Here is a 27,125-nt window from a genome sequence, read left to right on the forward strand (position 1 = left end):
TTGTATATTTATAGGTTGTCTATTATATTTATCAATTTTTCACTAGTATAATTGTTTTATATATGTATTCACCAACATATTATCAAGTATAACTATATGCACGTATTATGGATTAATTTGAAACTTCATAGTTAATATAGTCTTGTGTTGCCAAATATTAAAATTAGATCGAAGACTTCTTTTGAAATTTAGAGATGAGTATCTAGAAAAAAATGAAGTTGTTGTTCTACGGTTTTAATTTATTTTCAAGTGTGTGCCTACTATCATTACATTAGCTACTTATCATTATCCCTGTAACATACTGTGATCATTTGTGCGTTCAATTTCCTTCACTTTTGTTAGTCCCGCTCAGCTTTCTTTGATTGTTGTCACTTACCTTCTTCACTTTACTTCGTTCGCTTACATTCATGCTTCCTTAAGTGAACTACTTAAAGTTTAAAAGGAGCGACTCCTAGCTTAGATTACTATTCTAACTTTTGTTAAAATGAACGAGTAAAATGAGATATTTATTTTTGATATAAAAATTATCTAAATTGAAACAAAGGGAGTAGCTAGAAGAATATAGCTGCTTTAGAAATTACCAAACTATAGCCAATATAACCACACCTCCTACCTTGTTTCCTCTTTTAATTTCAAGTGTTGTTCTTGATTGAGATCTTCTTTTAGTATCAATATGATGATTGTGCTTTTGCAATTACCATACTAAAACTGCATGTTTCACACTGCTTTATGCCTACGTTGAGAACAATTCCACAACTGTTACAATTTTTTTTGATTTCTAAAGAAATCTTTGCAACTCTCATTATCTTCTCAAAAATCGTCGTCTTTCATTTTCTATGCATATCTCAATCTTCGTTTATTACATGATTTTTTGGGATCTCTGCAAAACCTTTAACTTTATAGTTGTGACTTGTGGTTAGTATTCTTGTTGTAGAATAATGAAAAGTTGGGAATTATTGAACATGTAAAGCTGATTTGAGGTCTTGTTTTTGCTTTATCATATATATATATATATATGAACCATGAAATGTCTGACTTTACTTGTGTTCTTTGGCTATGTTTTACTAACCAACGTTTCTAATTTTGATTGTTGCAGCGCTGTATTCTGGCATGAAATAGTTTCGAGAAACATGAGTTGTGACTTGCAAGCAGTCGAGAAATTCAATGATCCAAGAATCTTGTGTATATTGCTAATTTTCTAATTTTATTCATATTTTGCCAACTTTAGGTTGTTCCGCTTGAGATTTAACTTCTAAAATCAATTGTACTAATGCATTTGTTTTCCATTTGTTCACGAGCATATTGTATCTAGTCTAACTTAAAAGTGCAAAGGGAAAGAATAAAAAGTTGACATTCTGATAAAGGAAAGTGAAACGATCTCTTGTTGCGTCCATCGGTCTTCTTCTTCAGCTACTCGCCGGAATCTTCCTCTCAGGTAAGTTGACCATCATAAATTACCTTCCAGCTTGTGTTTGTAGCTTTTCTATGCCATCTTTTATCACCTAATTTGTGTAACAAATCTGAAGCTTTGAGCCAAATACATTTCAAGTCACCTTTAAACTCTCATCAGGTGCTATATATTTAAGTTCTGATGGAGCTCACTCCAAGCTTCTAACTTTTCTTTCACAAATCAAGTGAAATTAAATCTAACAGCTTTAAGTATCTATATGGTACGCATCCTGATACTTTAATTTAATTTCGAATGAAACTCTAGTGAGATTGATACCACCTTAATAGATTTCAAACGGATGTATCATTGACTTGTACTTATCCCAATGTACAAATCTGTAAATTGATCTGAAATGTACTGCCAGTAAGCTGTTGTTGTGTTGATTGTTTATTTTCCATCTTGCTTATCTCTTTTGTTAGACAATATTATTATATCCGAACTATAAATCTTGTCTCATTTCATCTGATGCTTGTCTTTTAAGTCTTTTGATTCTCATATGTGGAACTTGTTGTTTCTCTAAGATAATTATGCCTTTAGCCTTCCTTGGTAATGTTGCAAATGAATCAATGCATTTTGTCCATGCAAAACTAAAACACCAGTTAGCTAAAAAATCTGCAACTTGGTCTATTTTCGAATAAAAAAATCTGCAGCATTGTTGCCTTCTCTGTGTGTGTTGAAGCTGTATGAGACCCTCTTCAATCAACTCTTTTATCCTCCATCTAATCATGACAATATTCCAGGGCCAATTCCAATCTCCACTTAATATTTTTATTGGGGATAAAGAATTTATTTTCAATATTACTGGTAGATATAGTTTTTCAACACATAGCTCACACCCTTCCTTCAAATTCGTAACCTCAGCAAATAGACTAGTAGAGTCTGTAAACCTTCTACATATAGCATATTGAATATTCCCTTCATCATTTTCAATACAAAATGCTATTCTCAAAGTTGAGCTTGTTGTAAAACATGCCACGTGGGCCTCAAACAAGTGAATGAGTTGCATCACTTGTGCAACTCATCACTTGGCCAATAATAGGCCAAAGGATACATCACTTGGCCAATAATGGCCAAAGTGATACATGTGTAAATAAAAGTCATGGCTATAAATAGCCATTATACATGTTGATACAATATATACATTTTATGAAAGATTATTACTTCCTAAATTTTCCCTCTTTTAGTATATTAATTTTATTAAGTTCTTTTATAACACGTTATCAGCACGAATCTCTGCCAGTTCAAGTAAAGACTTTAAAAGCCTCAGAGGTATAAATTTTCTTTTCTTAAATAATGTCTAATCTCTCTAAACTTGAATTTCTTGCTCTAGACATATCGGGAAAAAGCTATCTATCATGGGTACTCGATGCAGAAATTCATCTTGATGCGATGGGTCTAGCAGACACCATCCAAGAAAATAATCAAGCATCGAATCAAAACCATGCTAAGGCGATGATATTTCTCCGTCATCACCTTGATGAAGGTTTGAAAATGGAATATCTTACTGTTAAGGATCCTCTGGTGTTGTGGAACAATTTAAAAGATAGATATGACCACCTGAAGTTGATCGTCCTTCCACAGGCACGTTATGACTGGATCCACTTGAGACTTCAAGATTTTAAATCTATCAGTGAGTATAACTCTTCCATGTTTAAAATTATCTCACAATTAAAATTGTGTGGAGAAAATATCACTGACCATGATATGCTAGAGAAAACGTTTTCCACTTTTCCTGCCTCGAGTATGCTTCTGCAGCAGCAATATCGAGAAATGGGATTTAAAAAATATTCCGAATTAATTTCACATCTCCTTGTTGCTGAACAACATAATGACTTACTGATGAAAAAACATGAAAGTCGACCTACTGGTTCTATGCCATTTTCTGAAGTAAATACGGCAAATTTTCACCAATCTAGGCGTGAAAAAGGTCGTGGTTCCAGTCGTGGTCGTGGTCGTGGTCGAGGAAGAAATTTCAATCATGGTGATCGTCTTGCACTAAAAAATAACCTTCAACACCAGCAGTGTAAAAAGAAGAATGAAAAACATGATGCAGTGCAGAAGAAAAATTCAGACAACAAATGTTATCGATGTGGAGGAAAAGGACATTGGTCACGTACCTGTCATACACCAAGGCACCTGGTTGAGCTATATCAAGCTTCCCTGAAGGAGGTGAAAAATAACGTTGAAGCCAACTTTATCTTGGAAGATACCGTTGAACCCATGCATCTAGATGTAGAGGATTTCTTTAAGAATCCCGAAGGAAAGATAGATCACCTGATAGGTGATGGATCTGTGATAATGTTAATGTATTTCATTTTCGTCATTTGTATGAACTAGTATGAATGTGTTTTCCTAAACTTGTAAATAACTAAAGGTTGTGTAATGTTTTTGTTTAGTAATAATATTATAATGTTTATTTCGTTTATATCTTTTATCTTGAAGAGTATATGGATACCTCAATGATCAATCATGAAGATATTTGTGTAATTAATAGTGGAACAACGCACGCCATATTCAAAGATGAGAAATACTTCTCCTACTTGCTTAGAAGAAAAGCAAATGTTACTACAATTTCTGGTAATTCAAACTTAATAGAAGGCTCCGGAAGAGCTACTATATTTCTGCCTAAGGGGACAAAACTCATCATAGAAGATGCTTTGTTCTCTTCTAAATCCCCAAGAAACCTGTTAAGTTTTAAAGATATTCGCCGAAATGGATATCATGTTAAGACAATAAATGAAATGAATGTTGAATACCTTGGTATTACCAAGATTGTCTCAGACCAGAAATATGTGTTGGAGAAATTATCAACTTTATCTTCTGGCCTATATTATGCAAAAATAAGTACGATTGAAGCACACTCTATCGTAAATCAGAAGTTTACTGACTTTAAAGACTTTTGTGCTTTGGCATGACCGAATAGGTCATCCTGGATCAATAATGATGAGACGAATCATTGAAAACTCAAATGGACATCCATTAAAAAACCTGAAGATTCTTACAAATGATGAGTTTTCATGTGCTGCTTGTTGCCAAGGCAAATTGATTACTAGGCCATCACCAATGAATGTTAACATTGAATCCCCTCAATTTTTAGAACGAATACATGGGGATATTTGTGGACCTATTCACCCATCTAGTGGGTCGTTTAGATATTTTATGGTCCTAATAGACGCATCTTCAAGATGGTCTCATGTGTGCCTCTTATCATCTCGCAACCTGGCGTTTGCAAAATTATTGGCACAAATAATACGATTAAGAGCGCAATTTCCAGATTATCCCATTAAGACAATTTGCCTTGATAATGCTGGCGAATTCACATCCCAAGCTTTTGATGCTTATTGCGTATCGGGAGGGATAAAAGTTGAACATCCTGTAGCTCATGTTCATACTCAAAATGGCCTTGCTGAGTCATTTATTAAGCGCTTACAATTGATAGCAAGACCTCTACTTATGAAAAGTGAGTTGCCTACTACTGTTTGGGGTCATGCTATCTTACATGCAGCATCACTTGTTCGTCTCAGACCGACTCATTATAATAAATACTCCCCATCACAATTGGTGTTTGGCCATGAACCAAATATTGCTCATCTTCAAATTTTTGGATGTGCTGTATATGTGCCTGTAGCACCACCTTAGCGCACCAAAATGGGCCCTCAAAGAAGGTTAGACATATATGTTGGGTTTGATTCACCCTCCATAGTTCGCTACCTTGAGCCATTGACGGGTGATTTATTCACTGCAAGATTTGCAGATTGTCGATTTGATGAAACAAATTTTCTGCAATTAGGGGGAGAGAAAAAGAAACTTAAAAGTGAAATTGCATGGAAAGTTTCATCATTATCTCATTTTGATCCACGCTCCCCTGTGTGTGAGCAAGAGGTCCAGAAGATCATCCATTTGCAAAACATAGCAAATCAAATGCCAGACGCATTTACTGATTCAAAAAGGATAACAAAGTCGCATATTCCTGCAGTTAATGTGCCTATCCAAATCGACGTCCCAAAAGGACCATCTACAAGTGTCATAGCTTCTGAATCACAAATACGCGTGAAGCGTGGTAGACCATTGGGTTCAAAAGATAAAAATCCTAGAAAAAGAAGTACAAAAAATGACACTACAAAAGAATCTCATAAAGAAATTCAAGATCTAATTAATCCTGATATTCCTGAAGAGATCAGTGAACCCGAGACTCAAGTAAATGAAGAACTCTCAATAAGTTCTACAGGTGATGGGATAAGTTTAGATCGATCAAAAATCATAGTGGATAATGTTTTCGCATATGATGTTACACTTAACATTATGAAAGGAAATTAGGATCTTGAACCTCTATCTGTCGAAGAATGTCGACAAAGATGTGATTGGCCAAAATGGCAAGAAGCAATTCAATCAGAATTAAATTCACTTGCTAAGTGTGAGGTTTTTGGACCAGTAGTCCAAACGCCTAGTGATGTTAAATCAATTGGCTATAAATGGGTCTTTGTATGAAAAAAGAATGAGAAAAATGAGATTGTAAGATACAAGGCACACCTTGTTGCACAAGGATTCTTTCAACGACCCGGTGTCGACTATGAAGAAACATATTCACCTGTTATGGATGCAATAACTTTTCGATATCTCATCGGCTTAGCTGTACATGAAAATCTTGAAATTCATCTAATGGATGTGGTTACAGATTATCTTTACGGTTCACTTGATAATGAAATTTATATGAAAGTTCCGGAAGGACTTAAAATGCCTGAAGCATATAGTTCAAAATCTCGAGAAATGTATTCAATCAGATTACAAAAGTCATTATATGGCTTAAAACAATCAGGGTGCATGTGGTATAATCGCCTTAGTGAGTACTTGATAAAACAAGGTTATATAAACGATGTCATTTGTCCTTGTATATTTATTATGAATTCAACATTGGGGTGTGTTATTCTTGCTGTTTATGTTGATGACATTAATCTCATTGGAACTCCAGAAGAGGTTCAAAAGGCAATTGAATATCTAAAGAAAGAATTTGAGATGAAAGACCTTGGAAAGACAAAAATTTGTCTTGGACTACAAATAGAATATTTAGTAAAAGGGGTCTTCATCCATCAATCTGCCTATACTGAGAAAATCTTGAAACGATTTTACATGGACAAAGCACATCCATTAAGTACTCCAATGGTTGTCCGATCACTTGAAGTGAGTAAGGATCCATTCCGACCTCAAGAAGAGAATGAGGAACCTCTTGGTCCAGAAGTACCTTATCTCAGTGCAATTGGGGCACTTATGTATCTTGCTAATGCTACGAGACCCGACATAGTGCAGATCGTGTTGGTCATGCAGATCTAAGGGGAACTAGTGATATGGGTCTGTTTTATTCTAACAAAGATAGTGCAGATCTTGTTGGTCATGCAGATGCAGGTTATTTATCTGACCCACATAAAGCTCGATCACAAACAGGCTATCTGTTCACATACGGAGGTACTGCTATATCATGGCGATCTACGAAGAAGTCTATTGTCGCTACTTCTTCAAATCGTGCTGAGATAATAGCCATTCATGAAGCAAGTAGAGAATGTGTATGGTTAAGATCAGTAATACATTTTATCAAAGAAAGATGTGGTTTGAAGTGTGACGTCAAGATACCCACAATACTCTTTGAAGACAATGCTGCATGCATAGCTCAATGAAGAGGAGGCTTTATAAAAGGAGATAGAACGAAACACATTTCACCAAAATTGTTCTTCACACATGATCTCCAGAAGAATGGTGATATTGATGTGCGACAAATTCGTTCAAGTGATAATCCAGCAGATTTATTTATCAAATCTTTACCAGCCTCAACTCTTGAGAAGATGATTCACAAAATTGGAATGCGAAAACTTAACCATTTGAATCGTGGTTTTTATCAGGAGGAGTAAAATACGCACTGTACTTTTTTCCTTAGTCTAGGTTTTATCCCACTGGGTTTTCCTAGAAAGGTTTTTAATGAGGCAACAATTAATGCGCATTATGTATGTCTATATACTTACATAGACATACAAGGGGGAGTGGTGTAAAACATGCCACGTGGGCTCCAAACAAGTGAATGAGTTGCATCACTTGTGCAACTCATCACTTGGCCAATAATAGGCCAAAGGATACATCACTTGGCCAATAATGGCCAAAGTGATGTGTAAATAAAAGTCATGGCTATAAATAGTTATTATACATGTTGATACAATATATACATTTTATGAAAGATTATTACTCTCTAAATTTTCTTCTTTTAGTATATTAATTTTAGTAAGTTCTTTTACAATAGAGCTTACATATTTGAGTCTTTTATATTCAAAATAATTTAATTAATAATTAAATAATAACATAAATAACTCTTTTTCTCAAACCAAAATACCTTAAATACATAAGCAGATTTTTCTCAAATTTCATGTCTTCGGAAATAGGTCATTCAGCTTCTTGTTTCAGGCGATGATGAGTAGCAGCAAGTGCAGATTTCTCTTCAAAAATGGGTTGGTTCCTAAATTGGGAGAATACCCATCAGTAACAACCTTACTTGAAGCCCACCAAGGTATTTTACCTTCTTTTGTTGTTGTAACAAATAGGCTTTTTCAACAAATAAATGGTAGAGATGGTAGAAACTTAAAGATACAATATTTTTTCCATTTCAGGTGCATATACAACAACTAGAACTCACAGTGGTGGTTCACTGTTGTTGTTTTGGGAAAGGCATATGAGCAGACTCTCTGATTCTCTAAAAATTCTCTTGAACTCTAACCCAGAACTTTTATTCAATTCAGAAACATGTAGAGTCCCTTTTTCCTTAGTATCAACAAAACCAACCATGTGGGATTCATTGGTTCAATCTCTTGTGGATGATTCAATGAAAAAAGCTCTGCCTCTTGTATTGGACAAAAGAACAAGTGGGGAGGAATTGGCCATTACATGTCTTGTCAGTGGACATGTTGATAGTTTGGAGGAACTTGAGGAAAAGTTTTCTACAGCTTTTGATGTTTATGTCCATGTTGGTTCCTATGTTCCTCCGCTCTTTGGTATTCACGAAAATGCAGCACATTTGGCAGTTGTAGGTCGTGGTAGACGCGTTGCAAATGCCAAATACTCAGATTGGGTTAGGTAATTGTGCATGAACAGCTGGTTGCTTTCCTTTTAACCGTGATGTACTCAGTTTCCCGTTGATACTAATGAATGGTGATTTCGTTTGACGAGAAGGAGTTGCTCCGATGGTAAGCACCGCTCACTTCCAACCCTATGGTTGTGAGTTTGAGTCACCAAGGGAGAAAAAAGGGTGGGAACTCCTTTAGAGGGGGTAAAAAGGAGAAAAAGATGGTGATTTTGCTGTAGTATCTGATTTGAAGATATAGGGAAGAGATGAACTTTGTTGACATAATCTTTTTTGGTAATGGAAATTTGTTGTTTTCGTTATAGGTAGGCAAAGGAAACAATTGGAGAAGCTGAGGCCACCTTCTGTCAACGAGCTCCTGTTGTCAAACAATGGCGATCAGATCTTAGAGGGTTGTTTGACTAATTTTTTTGTTGTTTGCCACAAGGTAAGTGTCGTTAGAAAACTGTTATTAGGTCGACCTAGTCCTATTTTGTTAAAGTTTTGTGTTGCACTAAGAAAAGTTGGAATTTTTTTATTCTGTATAATCTTTTATCATGGTTAGATTTCAGATGACCAAAACCATTTCTGTTCAATTGATTTTGTTAATAACAACTGGCACTGAGATCTTATTTGATCTTGTAAAAGGTGTACCAATTTATTAGTTGATTGATGGTTTTTCTGGGAAGTTGAGTTTCATCAGCTTAAGAATGTAAAGCCGTAGTTGTTTAATTAGAGATTTCATTTGTTGAAGGGAACAATTGGTCTTTTTAAGACAGCCATTGTTTTTGTTGGTGGAGAATTGTAAAATTGAATTTTACACTAGATTTAGAGTACTCACTGTTGTAATTATACAACCTGACTTTGTGGCATCTTTGAGCCATACATAAATAATTCATCAGTGAATTTAGTGCTTAGATTGAAACCTTTCTATGAGACTTAAGATCTATAATAATGGGCTTGTCTTCTAGTTGTACAGGATGAACATAGCTTGACAAATTCTAATTGTCAATTACAGGAAGGTTATTGATTGTATATTTAAATTTAGTTCAGATAAGCGCCATCTTGTTGCTAGTCTTCTAACAATAATGAAAGTTCTTTTTGATAAAGTAACAATTAATAGAACTTACATTGTACTGATCAAAAAGTTGTAAGCTTTACTTCTGGGCACACTGGAATGACTTGGACTAGCCGAACTACTCCTGAATTTTAAGGTTATTGGAGCTATAGAAAAAAATCACGGGGCTATAAAAGTTTGAGTGAAGCTTGAAGAAAATATGGAATACAATTCCTGCATGCATTTAGTGGTCTATCTGGAAAGAAATCTGGGGTGCTTTTGAAGATGTACCAACTCCTTGCTGAAGGTCCAGACTAGTTATATACTTCTCCCGTTTATTTGGTGTAGGGAGTAATATGTACACGAGGCTGAATCACCACCGATTGATTTGTAGGTTGACTTAGAAGGAAGTAGCTATACTTTTGCTTTTTGGATGTACATGATACAACACCATCTTAGTGCTGATTTCAAAAAATAAGGGAAGAAGCTCTTTTACAGCTCAAGGGAAAAAAGTGTTAAGCTTTACTTTAAAATGGACACAGCATCTGCGCTGAAGGCATATTAACTTCTATCTAGCAGGAGTTACAGCAATTACTAGCCAAGCTATCCCCAAGTAGTGCATTAGTATTATTTTGCTGAGGATAAGGTAAATCCTTAGTGACGACATTCCATCTTCTCCTTCACAAAGTGAATGCAGGATGTTCTTAACTTGATGTGAAAAGCTTATGTAAAAAAAAACATATTGTCCAAGGAGCATTTATGTGTTATTTAGAAAAATACTATGGGGGTGGAATGGAGTGGGAGTTTGGGGATGGCATAGGATAGGATGGTCAAGGGGAGGGGTGGGGGTAGGGGACTGCTTGGAGGTGGGAGGAGACAAACTTCACCAATGAAACTTTTTTTCCCTACTTGCATTAGGGAAATTATTTTCTTCATTTTTAAGGAACTTGTTTTTACAGAGAAAAATTTCGATCGACCAAACATGAGCAAATTGGAAATTATCTCTGCATACCAAACACACCCTTAAGTTTTATCATTTTGCTTTAACTTTATGTGAATAGAGTATAACTTATACAAAGTCCATCATGTTTTATCTTACCGAAATTACTAAAATTTTTGCTGCAGGATGTTAATGGTGATAATCACAAGTCTACAGTTTCAATTGAATTGCAGACTGCCCCTATAAGAGATGGTGTCCTTCCAGGCGTTGTACGCCAAGTAATTCTTGAGTGCGTTCCTTCTCTGGCCTTCGAAACTTGACATATTTTAAGTTAGAACTTAAGGTTACTGTATGGAACTTCATCTCGCATTTTGAGCAACTTATTCATCTGTAGAATGTAATAAATGCTGGTCTACTTGGAAGGGGTTACTGTTGTGTTGACTTGGTTATGCCTAATGTTTTATATGGTTGGCACAGATTCATTCTAGATCATTCTCTGTTGCCCTAATCCTATGTGTTCTGCACATATTACATACTGTACCATAAAGAATTTCCTTTACTGGTAGGGAGTCTTATTGAAGCAGATCTTGTACAGAAATCTCTTTATATAATAATTGGAGGTAAGTTAATTAATAATAACTCATTAATTAGTAATTTCTTTTAGCAGTACATCTTTGGCATTGAGAACTTTTATTTGCACGCCATCATATATGTTCCCAAAGGAGTGCTATATAAAATGGTCTGGACTCTGGTATTTGTCCTTGTGCGTGATGCCCATATTTGAACCGCAAGGACAATATGAAGCTATTGAGGCTCTGTGGTTTATTGAAGAAATGAGAAATATGGACTTTAGAATTGAAAGGATTAAATCATGTTGTTTCTATTAGGTTTAAGTGATCTGTCAAGAAAAAAACATTAGTGACCTGTCTGCTAGGAGCTGCTTTCTTTCTTAAAAAAAGGTTATTCCAGATCTCATTAAAATTGTACTTTGTTAAATAATGACCATGATAATCATGTGTTTGTCCAGCATATGCTCAAGAAACAAAATCCCAGTCAGAGAAATTGCACCTGCATGGTCAGAGCGTGAAACGTGGTCAGAAGCATTCATTACAAGTATGTGTCTCAGTCATAAGCTCAAATAATTATCATTTCTTCAGCATTATATACTCAAAGCTTACTTTATTCTACGCTGGGTGCTCCAAAGCTATTTCCCTTTACCTGGTCAAGTGGAAACTGAATTTGTAGTATACATATTTGAGCTGTGGTCCTAATACTTAAACCTATTGCCCATCAGTTTTCCAGTTCAACTTCATGCTTGTTATGTGCAATATAAGGTTGTACTCAGTTTAAAAGTGAAAGATAAGAGTGAAAATTGTGCCCAACATTCCATTATGTATATTGCTGACAGTTTAGAAGTGAAGGGTGGTAGAAGCTTGTTTATCATGAATTTGTGTTCCTATATACAGTGGAGGATTTATTCTTACTGTTAGCATACTTATTTGAACTATTATTACAGGTAGCTTGAGGCTATTGCAGCATGTGGAAGTTATTCAAGCTCCTAGTTCGTGGGGATCACTTGATACACAAACTTGGACTGACGTATCTTGGGAGGAGAAGCGATTTGAGGTATGACAAATCCATGCACTAACAACTTGATAAATAAAAGAAGTTTTGAAGCTGCTCGTTGAATAATCCCCTTACTGATGTTTGTGAAATTTCAGAATGCTCCTGGACGGATCACTGCATTCATCCAGGTAATAAAAGAGATATTTTTCTTAATCTTTATGTCATTTAATAGAGAGATTACTTGTTTGATTCTGTACCATTTTTAACGTAGATTTGTCCACCCTTACATTACTAATCATTACTTAAGTTATAAGATTGAGTATTCATCCTGCTTCCCCAACCAGATACACAAACCAAGTGCATAATCTTGTACACTGAATAGTCTCTTAACATACTGAAAAGGGTATACACCAATGTGATCAGAAGCAGTATACATTTATGTCGAGTCTCCATTTTGAGAAATCCTCTTATGGCGTGCTTGTAGAAGCATTAAACAAAATAATTTGATTGTAAAAGAAGACGCTATTACCTGAATCAGATAGGGCTGTAAATATTCACCCGGGCAGAGTATACTATCTCTTTCACTCTCATTTCCCCGTCTTGAGCTCTTGCTGTCTGGGTACAAGCAGAAGTTACCTATGAAAATTGACATGGCAAAACCCCTCAAGAGTATGATGCCCCCGGCCTTCCTTTTAGTTGTTCTCTTGGGTACTCTTTCCTTATATAGACAGTAATCATTGGTCTACTTGCACCATGTTTGTCACTTAAGCACAAGTAGTGGAACAATTACAAAATTGTGAAGCCTCTTGTATTGCACAAGTAGCGAACAAAGACTCATTGTTGTTTTTTCTGCAGAAGGAGGTCATGGAAATGGCAAGCACGGAAGGGTATCCAGTTTCTCTATTTAATGACCGGTAGATCTTCCCCTCATATAATATGTGCTAATTGTGGTACGATTGGAAAGGTCGTATCTTAAAAACACAATGTTTTAGCCTGCGATATCTTCCCTTCACACAACCCTGTTACATTTATTCTGGTGTACAATTGACTTTATGTTGAATCATTTGATTATAAGGAGAACCGTAATTAACTCAAACAAAGGTGAATAGTTCAATAACAGTTGTTTACTTTGATAAAAACAACTCTTCATTAGGCCAGTCAAGCAAAACTAGTTAATCTGGTATTCATATGTACATAGCAACTGTAGAGTATCCATAGTTACATCACATTTCTGATGATATTTAGTGACATTATAAATACAACATATTCTGAAACATTATTTGGTTCTACACCATCTTTTTATTAATCAACTGACTAGTAAAGAGGAATCAAGTTCCTTTTGGCAAATAAATAGCCTTTTCAAATTTTTTGGATGCCCAAATGAACATCTTTTTGTAAAGGCCCATCTCTAAAAGGTTAGTTCATGTTTAGATGAAAAGAATCATAAATTGTAGTATTATTCCTAAGTTTTCGAATATGTAAACTGTAATTACTAGATATTAAATTAATATAATTCAGTTTACCTTCAAAAATTTGACTTTCACCACATATATTTGGATTTTGATGTCGAATTTATGTGAACCCAATACTTATGAGAAAGGTGAGTTGAGTATACAAGATCTTAACTAATACTAAAAACAATGCCTACAAAAATTATTGAGGATACTTTACAAGCTTTACAAATTAAAAGATTAAAAATAGGAAAATAAATTTACTTTTTTAGGGATTTTATTAATCATGAATGATTATTCGTATTCAAGTACCAGGTCAGAAGATATGTTGATATAGTAGTACTTTAGCCTTTGTTTTTGTTTCCTTGATAAATATCTAATTCCTGTTTGATGCTTTTCTGCAATTAAGTGATATTATTATTTGTTGTTGTATAGTTGTTACAATTTTACTTACAGATGAAAATGTGAAGCCTATTTACTTCCCATCTAATCGGAATTTGTTATAACATCTTCTCAATATAATTTTGTGATATTCTTTTGTTTCTATTTCACTGAATAAATGAATAATTAATAATTTGAATCAAATGACTGCAACAAAAAATATGTTTAGTGAAATATCAGAAAGAAAAAAATATACTGCATAAACTGCCTCCTACCATTTTTTTGTGGTTTTGTTCACATTTTTACCACTTCAATAACAAAACCAAAAAAAGAAAAATTAAAAGTTCTAAAATCTTAAGTACTATCATATTTAGGCGACGCCCTATCCTTCGATAAAATTTTGTGACATGAATTTGAATTTACTAGAACTTTAACATTAATATTAAATATCTCATCGGAAATGTTTGATGCTTTTTGGAGCTTCTTTAGCGATCGTCAAGTCACCGGATGAATTGCCGAGTAAATAGATCAGATCTTAGACGTGACTGTAGCTTCGCGGCGATACGGACTCGACCCACTTCTATCCACTCTGGGGTACCATAGCATGTCGGGAATAAGGGGGGACATATTGGACGTAACCACTCCCTTGGTTGGGGGTTGTGCTGCCCTGCCTTTCGATCGATACACAGTTGAGGAGGCCGATCACGAACACTACAGGTGTGGGAGCGATCCTGGTCAGGGAAGGCTAAGACGGCATATCACATATGGGTAGCTAGAGGGCGCTTGTGTCCCGACCATGGGGCCTTATGGGGAAGGGCCCTGCCCAATAGCGTCAGCACACAGTGAAAAATAAAATAAAAATATACATTGATAATATTATTATGATTAAAATATCAATTATTTTTATAGAATAATAAATTTAGGACTTAAATGATCAATTGAAACATATGAGAGAACTTTTTTAAAAATAGTTCAGTGTATACAAACAAATTCAAGGAAAAAGTCTAAAAATATTCTCCGTTCATCTTTTGGTCTAAAATTACCCTTCCATTACCTTTTGGGCTCCCCTTTCATTCACCTTTTGGCGGTAAAATGATACAAATAGTCTCTTAACTAGATGAATAGGTCTAAAATGGTCGCTTAACTATACACTTAACATATAAAATTTTTTAACTATTCAAAAACTTGTCAACTTTGGTTCATTAACTATACACTTATCGATTTTAGTCCCTTAACTATAAATTACCAATTTTCGTCCTTTAAATATTCAAAAACTTATCAGGTTTGATCTTTGTCCATTTTTTAAATACAAATAGCTTTATATTAACAAAAATATTCGTAAAATTAAGTCTTTAACCCACTTTTAAGGTTGTTCTCTATCCCCACCCTTTTTTCTTCAAATTACTTTTATAAAAAGAACAATAATCTCTATGATTCAAAATAAAATTATTGAGGAAACAAGATATAAGTCCTAATTTTATTCAATAGACGATAAAATTAAGCATATATTATTGTTAATGACTTGAAGTCGCACTTGAATATTTTAATTAGTGTGGATTTTATTTGATTTACTCAAATTATTCACATAAAATAAAATGAATAGAATAATAAAATTGATTTATTCAAAAATAATTTTAAAAAATTAGAAATATACCATTTTATAAATTTCAATTTCTAAAATTTTAAACAAATTTCGCTCGATGAAGTCGTTGGAGTACAAACATTGAATTTAATGGGAAATAATTTTTTTCTTTTTATAATAAAGTTTAGCATATTCAAATCATTAGTAGAAATAAATATGCTTCATTTTATCATTTGTTGAATAAAATTATGACTTATATTTTCTTTGCTCATGAATTTTATTTGAATCGTTAAGGTTAAGGTTCTTCGCATAAGCTTAATTTGAAGAAAAATGAAGCACACACAGAGAGAGAAACAACAGAAAAAAATTGTTAAAAGATTTAATTTCTCGAGAAATGGATTTCGTTCATATAAACCTAAGCTATTTGTATTTTAAAAAATGGAAAAATCAAACCTGATAAGTTTTTGAATACTTAAAGGACTAAAGTCGGTAATTTTATAGTTAAGGGACTAAAATCAGTAAGTGTATAGTTAATGAACCAAAGCTGACTAAATTTTGAATAGTTAAAGGACTATATCCGTCAAGTGTATAGTTAAGGAACCATATTAGACCCACTCCTACAGTTAAGAGACTATTTATGTCATTTTCTTCCTTTTTGGATCGCTTATACCCTTTCATTCACCTTTTGACTAGCTTATACCTTTATAACTAACAACCAAAATTTAATTATTTTTCTTAAAAAATAATTTATTATTTGTCATTTTCTTATTAGATAAAATAAAAATAAAATCTCATCTCCATTTGTTTTTCCCCACAATCTATTTACATTTATATACCTCTTCAAAATTCTAATTTTTTTAATTAAAAAAATCTAGTAAATTTTGTATTTTCTCTATAAAAAGTTTAGAAGTTTATTTTAAATAATTAATATACCATAGAAATATTAATAGTTCCACACTATCTATCTTCCTTTTTAAAAATAAATAAATAAATAGAAAAACTCAGCTCAATTTTTTTGCTAATATGTTATAACTACTTTTCGAAGAAAAAGTCCCACAAACAATTTTACTTAAAATATTAACTCATTTAAAAAAAACAGATGGCTGGTCGTAGCCATGAAAAATATAAGTAGGAAAATAGAGAAAAATCTGTGAAATGTATTTGTGAATAAATAATATATTGTTATGATTATGACATGATAAATTTGTTTATAAAATATTAATCATCTATATCAAGTTTAGAATCTTGATTTAAATAATCAAACATTAGCTGTTAATTTTTTTCTTATGTCGTGAGTATTCAGTTCAAATAAAACTTGGAAATGGAAAGGAGTTGGATTCAAAAATAAAAAATAATCAAAAACTACAAAAAAAGAATTTTAAAAAAATGGGGTCTTGAAGAAGTATATTGCTTTGGTTAGAATAAATAATGATAAATAATCTAATTGAGGTAGCTCTTTATATTATCTAATAGGAGAATGACACATAATAGATATTTTAAAAAAATAAAGAATAAAGAGAGAATTTTGTTAGTTTTAAGGGTATAAGTGAGTCAAAAAGATGAATGGAAGAATATTTTTAGACCAAAAGATGGATGAATGGTATTTTTAGACCTTTTCCTCTAGTTCAAGGGTATTTTGACACCCTTTTTTTCACAAGCAATAAAAAAATTTAAAGTGAGTGCAACTCACTCGCTGATGACGTGTCAAAGTACCAAATCAAATGAAGACATTTGTCATCTGACACAAATAATTCTTTAATATGAATTTTGAATAAAAATAAAAATTAGTCAATGAATCAATGACACCTGACATTTTTCCCCAAATAATTATTAAAGATGATTAAATCATTTTTAAAGAAAAATTACTTTGCAGAACTTGCCCCACCCACCCTAGTCATCTTCTCCAACAAATTAAACTCAACCCCCTTCGTCTTCTCCGCCGACCGTTATATCTTAATCCTTTTTAGTTTTATTAGTAGGATGATTCCATTATACACTAACAAAGAGGTCATTTTCTCAACTTCTAAACTAAGGACTGTCATTTTAATAAAAAATTTCATATAGTAATTAAGGTCAAATATCACACAATCAATTGCCAAATCTAGAAGAAAAAAATTGTTGGTGAAGTTGTAATGTCAACTTTCAACCACATAATTTGAACTGTCATGATTTAACAATTAAATTCTTCACTAATTTGACCATCAATATAATCCACATAGAGAAGTTTATTCAACTCTAAAATCACTATAAACTCTCTTCACCATTGAAGGAGCTTAAGGTAGGGAAAATGGTGCCCCAAAAATAGGATAGAAGAAGAAAAAATAAATAAAAATATGCTAAAAATGTCTTTCACGCGCTTTTTATAATTGTATTACACTCACCGTATCATGTCAGCAAAAATGACACAATAGGACCTGACATAAGGTGTCTAAAATGAACAAGTTCTAGGTAAGGTGTCTAAGTGAAAGTTTGTGTCATGTTTAACGGGTCACCGATGGGTTAAACCTTACTTGTATTATGTCCGGTGAGATGCATCAATTTATTTGTTTAATTTTATATGAAGGTCAAAGTCATATGCGGCCCTTCAAACTTGTCCTCATTATTCATTTAGACACCCCAACTAGACCTATTACCTATTGAACACCTCTATCACCCCATAATTGAACCGTACAACCTTTTTTTTATCACTTTTCATTAACTGTGTGGCGCGTGTAGTTATTCTCCTCATGTGTATTCGACGTGTATTGAATGTTCATTTAAAAAATACCATGTGCATCCGATGTGTATTTGTTAATGTCTAAATTGGAAAAAAATTCCAAATTGTTAACTTTCACGAATCACTTCTCTCTCTCTAACTTCGCGATTTCTTCTTATTTGAAGCTCTCCATCTCGCGATTTCTTCCAAATTGTTCTATTCCTGTTTGATTCCTCTTCTTAGTGATACGATCTTTCCTGGTGTAAGTTTTGATTGTTTGTTTACATGCTTTGTTATATGAATTCCATAAAGCTAGGGTTTTGTAAAAATATAGAGTTTGCGAATATTATGTCAATTCTTTACTATTACCCAGAAAGTATGCTTTAAAGCTTTATTTTTTAGTTGTTTGTATGAGTTATATGAGTATATTCTGTTAAATGTAGGGTTTGTTTGATATTTTGTAGGGCTAACAATTGACCATGAAGAAAACCATATTTACGAAGATTTACCATGGTGGAATCTTATTCGAGATATTTGTACCTACTTATGTTGGAAACTGTGTGTCTGCACTCAGGTATATCATCAAGGACCATTTTTCCATTTTGGATCTATTGTATTATACTAAAGAATTAAGGTACGAAAATGTTTGAGACATTTATGTGAAGGATTTATTGAATAAACAATGGGTCCTAATTACAACTGACCAACATTTACTACACCATATTAAAGACTTAAAACATGAGGACACTTTTGAAGTATATGTATGTCATTAATCAGATGAACCCTTACTAGACATTCAGAGACCTAGAGGCTATCTAACTAATGTTGAAGATGGTTAGGCTGTTAACCTAGGTGGAGAAGGTGAGGCTTGTAACCTTGGTGGTGAGGGTGTTGATGTTAATATTGGTGAAGAGGGTGAGGCTGTTGAGGGTGAGGGTGTTGATGTTAACATTGCTGAAGAGAGAGAGGCTGTTGAGGGTGAACATATTAACCTACATGGAGAGGGTGTGAATGATAACCTAGATGGAGAGGGTGTGGATGATAACCTAGGTGGAGAAGATGCATCTGATTCTTGAGTAATGATTCAGATCTAGATATACCTTCAGAAGATGGTTCAGATATTGATGAAGAGTTGAGAGCTTTTAATGAAGAAAGAAGAAACAAAAAACAGAGAAAAAAGGCTATTGAATTTGAAGAAATACCAGTTGGTGAGGTCGGTGGTATAGATAAAGCCTTTGAGGATATTGGGAAAAATAAAACTAACAAATATGCAGAAAAATTGGGTGGAGATGAAGATTATATTGATAACTCTGACTATTGGAGTGATGAACAACTAGATGTGAATGTTGTTAGGGTAGTAGATATAACTGCTAGAAGGAGAAGCAAAAAGGTTAGGTATGATGAAGATTGTGAAGTGTCAATATTTGAGCTTGGAATGGTCCTTGAAGGTGAAAATCAGTCAGGAAAGCAATGACAGATTATGTTGTAGAGTACATGAGGCAGTTAAAGCTAAGGCCTAATGAAAAACATAGAGTGAAGATGAAATGCAAAAATGTTAACTGTAAGTGGTTGTTATATGCTTCTATTGACAAGGACTCAGGTGATTTCATTGTGAAGAACTATCATCCTATTCACAAATGTATTCCACTAAACAGGAACAAGCTGTGTAATTCAAAGTTAATTGCTAGAAAGTTTAAGGACAAAATTACATCTCAACCATATATAAGGATCTGGGAAATTCAAGATTTGGTTAGAAAGACATTGGGTCTTTATGTTGGTAAGACTCTTTGTTACAAGGCTAAACAAAAGATTATGAGGGAAGACATGGGTGATTGGAATCTGGAATTTCCCAGGTTATGTGACTATGCAGATATGATCAAACAAACCAATCCTGGAAGCTCTTGTTGGATAAAAATTGATAAGGAAATTGAATCAGGAAAGAACCTTTTTGTGTATTTTTATGTGTACTTTCATGCATTTAAGCAATGGTGGTTGGAGGGGTGTAGGAATTTAATTGGATTTGATGGTAATTTTCTCAAGGAGCTTGTAAGGGTGAGTTATTAGTAGCTGTTCAAAAAAAAATGGGAACAATCAAATGTGTCTTATTGCCTGGGTAGTTGTGAATATAGAAACAAAACATAGTTGGAGATGGTTCATTAGTTATTTTAATTGCTAATCTAAACTTGGGAACTGGTGAACGTTTGATTGTAATATCATATATGCAAAAGGTATTGATTACACAATTTCTTATATTTTAGTTGTAGTTTTATTACTTCAATTACTTATTATCTATATATTTTTTGTTAGGGACTTATTCCTGTCTTGTTAGAATTGTTACCAAATGTTGAGAAAAGGATGTGTGCTAGACTTATATGGAATAACTGGCATGTGAACTGGAAAGGAGAAAGAAAGAAACATTTTTGGAGATGCTCAAAGGCCTCGTTTGAAGTCAAGTTTGGTGAAAAAGTTCATGCAATGTCTAAGTTAGGTAAGAAGGATATAAAAGATGACTTACTATATTATGATCCCATAAATTGGTGTAGGGCTTTTTTCATACTCACCCTAGTGTGATGTTGTAGAAAATAACATATGTGAGACTTTCAATTCCTAGATCTTAGTTAAATAAATCAATTATTTACCGTGTTAGAGGATATTAGGCATAAAATAATGAACAGACATATACACATGATCAAATTTGATGAAACATAGATATCAGACATTTCACCTATGGCAAGGGATATGCTATATAAAAAAAAGAGTATTCAAATAAATGTAATGTTCAATGGAATGGAGTGAATGATTTTGAGATTAGTGATGGTGAATACTCATTTGTTGTTGACTTGGAGAAGAACCATTGTGACTGTAAGTTGTGGATGTTGAGAGGTATACCTTGCCCTCATACTATTTGTGATTATTATTACTTGAGCCAAGATCCTGACCAACATGTAGAGCACTGGTATATGAAGGAAACATTTCTCAAGGCTTACAACCATTTCATCCAACCTATTCCTAATATGAGGATGTGACCTAAAACTACAAATCCATCAATTGAGCCTACAAAATCAAGAAAAATGCCATATAGACCTAGAAAGAAGAGAAGAAAGAGTAAGGATGAACCAAACAAATGGGGGAAATTTCAAGAAAAGGAGTAAAGATGAGATGTTCTATATGTAAGAAAACTGATCATAACAAAGTTGTGTGCGCAAGAGTAAGTATTACTAGTTATATTCACATTTATGAATTGCTTTAAGTTTATAATCATATGTTTTATTTTGTGGTGACATAGTATGGGGGAGGGGGGGAACATTTATCAACCTACAAGTCAAGGAAATTCAAGCAAACAAAGTTATTCTCAAACAGGAGTAAGATTTATTTTACATATTCATTTGCATTAATTTTTATTGTATAAGTTATTCATATGTCCTTATTTTTGCTCAATAGGTTAGAACACAAAGTTCTGTTTATCCTGATACCACTACTGTGCCAAGAATTTTGCCATTAGTAACTCATTTGCATTTTCTGTTTGTTCTACAAGTTATCATATATCCTTATTTATGCTATATAGTCTACAATGGGAGGTCCATCACATTTTACTTAAGAATCACATAAGCAACTACACAATCAAGTCAACCAACTTCTATTTGTGTTGACACAACATCTGTGCCAAGACCTGCTCAAAATAGAGTTCAAGTTGGGACTGAAAGAGGATTGGGAAGAACAAAAGCTAATGCAAGAGAAACCTCATTTGTTACTGAAAGGATTAGTTCTTCTAGTCAATTGTAACCTTTATCAGGTCACAGGAGATAATACAGTTCTGCCTCATTTGCTGCTGCTACTGGAGAAAACAAAAGGCTTGCAACTGGTTTTAATATTTACTTTGATCCTACAACTGGAGCCCAAGTATTTAATGTATGTTTACTGAATATATTTACTCTTTTTTTGTGTATTTCTGATAGCCTTACAATCTTACCTTATATTACCTTTTTTTTCTTATATTGCAGCCTGGTAATCAAGTGAGAAGATTTTGCATAGGTCAACAAAATTGAAGAGTGCTTCACCAACCAATATAAACATTGATTTTAAACTCCGTGGCCTAAAATGGAAGAGAAAAGATGCAGTCAGCACCTCACAGTTGCAACAAATGAAAGCTAAAAAGAAAAATTAGAAGTAGTTAATTTGGAAAGTAGTTATGATTTTGGCTCATGTTAAAAGGGTTTTTTTGAAAAACAAGTTACTCTTTAGTTTATTTGAACACTCGTCTAATGTATTTTTGAACATTGTTTTTGTGTTAGCAATACTATGTATTTTTGAACCATGTAAGACAATGGTTTGTTATGTATTTTTCAACCATTACTTTGTGTTATGTATTTTCCAGCCATGCATTTGTGTTATTAGATCTCTTTTTGAACAACAACTACACTACCTCTAAATGTATGCCTTGTGTTTTTGTCAATAAGACTAGTGACCAATTCAATTCGACATTGATCAATTGAATTTCAGAACAAATTTCAAAACAAAGGGCAAGTAATCAATTCGACAGTGATCAATTCAATTCAAACTTCATATTAAATACAAAATATAAAGGTTATATACCAATTAAGACATCACTAATTGATCTAGAATAGCCTTCCAACTACTGCAAAACTAAACAATTAAGTACTACAATCCCAAATTACTATGAACGACACAATATTAAAGAACCATTTAATAGTTAGCAGACAAAGAAAAACAATCACAACTTGATTAAATTTGACATTTTCCCAATCTTTTTGGAGTTTAACTGTCTTGAGCTTCTTGTTCAATACCATCAACTTTGATTCATTTTCATTCAATTGAAATTTCAAAGAATCTTTTTCTTCTTTGAGCTTTCACTTTTCTCTTAAGTCGATCAATCAGAGTTTGACCGTCTATGTATCTATTCATTAAGGATGATTCATCAACATTTTCAAGGACGGATCAATCCATCTAAAATATCCACATCCATCGTGTTCCTACAAACCACATAACAGTAATAAGGCGTAATAAATATACAAAAATGTTGATTTTTCAAATAGTACAACAACAATAACTTTTGTTCGAATAATTACAAACCTTTGATGCTTTGCATTCAAAAAATTGATGACCTGGATTTAATGGAGTCCTCAAAGTTTTCAGTCGACAATAATGATCATACTTACATACATCAATTTTCTGGATATTCATTGAACTTTGCGACATTTGATAAAAGAGAATTGATTTAGAAAAGAGAAACGTTGGATATTTAGAAAAGGCAAAAGTATTCATTACCCCCTGAACTTGAAGCTTTTTATTCATTGTACATCTAAACATTATTTCGTTTCTATTACCCCCCCCCCCTGAACTTGGCTTATTCATCCAACACGTACACCTTTTCTGTCCACTCACTACGATCGTGTCTACACGCGCACGACACCTAGATAAATATTTTGCCACCTAGATAAATATTTTGTCACCTAGATAATACCAACCTTCACAATTCACAAATCTTAAAACTTCTCCGTTTTGCTCTAAACCTCTTTGCTTTTCTCTAAACCTCTCACGAGTAGATTTGACAAGTGTAATTGACAAAGTAATGAGTAGATTTGTGCCAGTTGCAGTTCTGGAGTAAAGACTTTCTAGATTTCGTGAAGTTTTTGGTCGATTGGTCGATTTTCTTTGGACCTTGTCTGAAATTGTTAACAAGTGATTATCCACTCGATTTTGTGAAGGCTTGATTTATTTTTGTTTGTTTACTTTACTTTTTCATTCATATTTTGCCCTATTTTTCATTTAAGGTTTCGCCATAGTTTCCGATTGAGTTTCCGATTAGGGGTCTAATAGTTTTCAACTAGAATTTTCACTTAATGAATGTATTATTATGAAGTTTTTTACCTTATTCATGTATGAGCATTAAGGTTTCTGATAATCAGTCTAAAAAATTAAGGCTTTTGGTAAAATTTAGGTTCTAAGTATTAGGGTTTCTGGTATTGTTAAATGGTGGGGTATTTTATAATTTGTTTAAGTATTTTGTGTGGGATGCCTATTGTATGTTGATGAGTAATACATCTACTATACTAAGTACCAATTGTTGCTTCTGTTTTGGTGTTATTGTATATGCTTCGATTTTGTTGCTTGCATTGTACAATATAACGATTGCTATTGTGGTTATAGGTTGACACTATGACTAATAAGTACCTCAATTTAAGGTTCAAATTTGGGGGTATCTTGGTGAGTGAGGTAGGTCCAGTATATGTTCAGGGGTAGGACTGAATATGTAGAGAATGTGGATGAAGATCATTTATCAATTCCTGATTTGATTAATGAGGAAAAATATATGCAACACCATCTCTAGGGGGTGATTTGGTGGAATTGAAAAATGACATGGACATTTGTAGCATGACATTATTTATGCATGATGGGACACAATAGATATTATGTGTGTGATAACACTATCCTGGATGATGTTGGTACTAGTGAAGGTCAAATTAGTCAATCTTTAAGTCAAGTGGTTGAGTCTTTTAATGCACACGGGGAATCCTTAACTGCACAACCAAATAAATCAGATCTAGGGTTAGGTTCTTCTTCTTCCTTTCCAGCTACTGAAAGACTTGAAAATGATGGAATTGCAAGGGTCGAACAAGAAAGTGATGATGATTATTCTTCAATAGATTGGACTGATACTGAAGAAGAAGTTGAACCAACTGTCCAACAAGGAACTGAACCTTCTTTTCAAGAAGAAGTTGAGCCAAGTGCCCAAGAAAATGTAGAGGAAGAAATAGACGGTGATTCTATCTGTTCAGACCAGTCTATTGACTATGAAAGTGATGTGCATGAGGAGTTGGGAATTGTTAAGGAAGATGTGAGAAAACTTAGAGAAAGTAGGAGGAGAAATAAGAAGAAAAAAATAGAAGGTTTTTTAGGTGAAGTTGGATTTGATGAAGGGTATAGGGATATTGAAAAAGGGAAAAAGAATTTCAAGGGTAAGCTAACAGAGGATGAGCCATACTATGACCGTTCTGACTGTGATAGTCTTTAAAGTGATGAAGAAGAACCTGTTTCTGATGATGAACTTGAAGGAGGGAGTTTAAGGGGGAGAAAGAAGAGTTATATGGTGGTATATGATTCTTCTTGTGATATTGTAATATGACAGTGTGGTTTGGTATTTGAAAGTGTAAAGCAATTTAGAGAGGCAGTTACAAAATATGCTATAAAAAAGGAGTTGAGTTAGATAAGTATGTGAATGAGAGTACTAGAGTGAGAGTGAAGTATAAAAGCGGTTGCCATGGCTGTTGTATGCAAGGAAGGAAGGAAGGAGTGAAAACTTTACTATCACGACATACAATTCAAAGCACAAATATACCAGGACCATCAATAATATTTTGTGTAATTCAAAGTTCTTATGCAAGTATCTGAAAGATAGGATTATTTCTCAACCTAGTATAAAAGGGTGGGAGATACAAGAATTGGTGAGGAAAGAGTTGAATGTTCATGTAGGCAAGGCAGTTTGTTTTAAAACAAGAAAAAATATTTTAAAGGAAATTATGGGGGATCATGTGGCAGAATTTAACAGAATCCTAGACTACAAGGATATGTTACTCCAAACAAATTCTGGTAGCACTTGTGTTGTGAAGCTTAAAGATTCAGAATCAGGAAATGAGATGAAACAATTTCACTCTTTTTATATTTGTTTTGATGCTATGAAAAAGAGTTTTCAACAAGGATGCAGAAGATGTATAGGGATGGATGGGTGTTTTCTAAAGGGAATTTGTAGGGGTCAACTTTTGGTAGCTGTTGCTAAAGATGCAAACAACCAAATGTATCCAATAGCATGGGCGGTAATTGATACTGAAAGAAAGTTGACAGGGAAATGGTTCAGGACCATTCTGAAAGATGATCTTAATCTAGGAAATGGTTCCCAGCTAACTATCATGAGTGATATGCAAAAGGTAATTGAATATCTTTCTTTTGTTTATGTTTAATTTAATTGCTAATTTAATTTGACCAAAATTTAACTTTATTGTTTTTCTTTGCAACTACACTGATTAATAGTTGTTGTAGATGAACTATTTCCAGAATGTGAGCACAGAATGTTTGCTAGACACATATTATCAAATTGGTCATAAAACTTCAGAGGCTTAGAGAGAAGGAAGAAATTTTGGGCTTGTTCTAGATCAACATTTGAGTCACAATTTAAGTACAATTTAAATCCCTGTCCAAGCTGGGAATAGGTATAGTTGAATCCCTTATCAAATTCAACAAGGAGACATGGTGCAAAGCTTTTATCCAAACATTTTCAAAGTGTGATAATATAGATAACAACATGGCAGAGAGTTTCAATTCTTGGATCTTGGGACCTAGGAACAAGACCATTATAACTATGTTGGAAGAGATTAGAGTTAAGGTGATGAGTAGAGTGAGTAAGTCAAGAGCATTTGTTGAAACATGGACAGATGGAATATCTCCAATGACAATGATGGTATCCAATACACATGTAACAAGATGAATGCATTGCAACATTGAATGGAATGGTGATGTTGGATTTGAAGTGTTAGAAGGGGTATACAAGCATACTGTGAATTTGGGTCAAGAAAAATGTAGTTGCAGATCATGGGAATTAAAAGGTATCCCATGTGCACATGGTATAGCAGCAATGAATTGCTTGAACATGGATGCATCATAAGCAATATCTAGTTGGTATAGAAAAGACACATATATGAAGACATATTCTCATTTCATTCAACCAGTCCCAAACATGGAAATGTGGCCTGAAAGCAAAAACCCAATGGTTAAACCACCTGAGGCAAGACAAATGCCTGGTAGGTCACCAAAGAACAGAAAAAGAGAAATTGGTGAAGTGAGAAAATCTGGAAAGTTGCCAAGAATGGGGACAGTAATGACATGTTCAATTTG

The 27,125-nt window shown here is 33.7% G+C and overlaps 1 protein-coding gene and 1 long non-coding RNA gene across 3 annotated transcripts; both read left to right on the forward strand.

The window, feature by feature from the left end:
- Window positions 1–7,825: 7,825 nt before the first annotated feature.
- Window positions 7,826–13,248, forward strand: LOC101252076 (uncharacterized). Of its 2 annotated transcripts, XM_010321539.4 has the most exons (9): window positions 7,826–7,997; window positions 8,098–8,560; window positions 8,657–8,670; window positions 8,873–8,994; window positions 10,729–10,832; window positions 11,571–11,656; window positions 12,060–12,169; window positions 12,265–12,297; window positions 12,965–13,248. In XM_010321539.4, exons 1-9 carry the CDS (start codon window positions 7,898–7,900, stop codon window positions 13,025–13,027), a joined length of 1,095 nt encoding a protein of 364 aa, XP_010319841.1. In that variant the 5' UTR covers window positions 7,826–7,897; the 3' UTR covers window positions 13,028–13,248. The 2 variants fall into 2 exon arrangements, with proteins under 2 accessions (XP_010319841.1, XP_004237525.1); XM_004237477.5 differs by lacking the exon at window positions 8,657–8,670 and having other exon boundaries at window positions 7,828–7,997; window positions 8,877–8,994.
- Window positions 13,249–18,662: 5,414 nt separating this feature from the next.
- On the forward strand, window positions 18,663–22,572 carry LOC109120133 (uncharacterized). The gene is made up of 3 exons (XR_002027622.3): window positions 18,663–18,792; window positions 20,526–22,127; window positions 22,220–22,572. It is a non-coding gene; the product is annotated as an uncharacterized lncRNA (long non-coding RNA).
- The last annotated feature ends 4,553 nt before the right edge of the window (window positions 22,573–27,125 follow it).

The sequence above is a fragment of the Solanum lycopersicum genome, chromosome 4 (assembly GCF_036512215.1).
Source record: "Solanum lycopersicum chromosome 4, SLM_r2.1".
In the NCBI taxonomy this organism is placed as follows: domain Eukaryota; kingdom Viridiplantae; phylum Streptophyta; class Magnoliopsida; order Solanales; family Solanaceae; genus Solanum; species Solanum lycopersicum.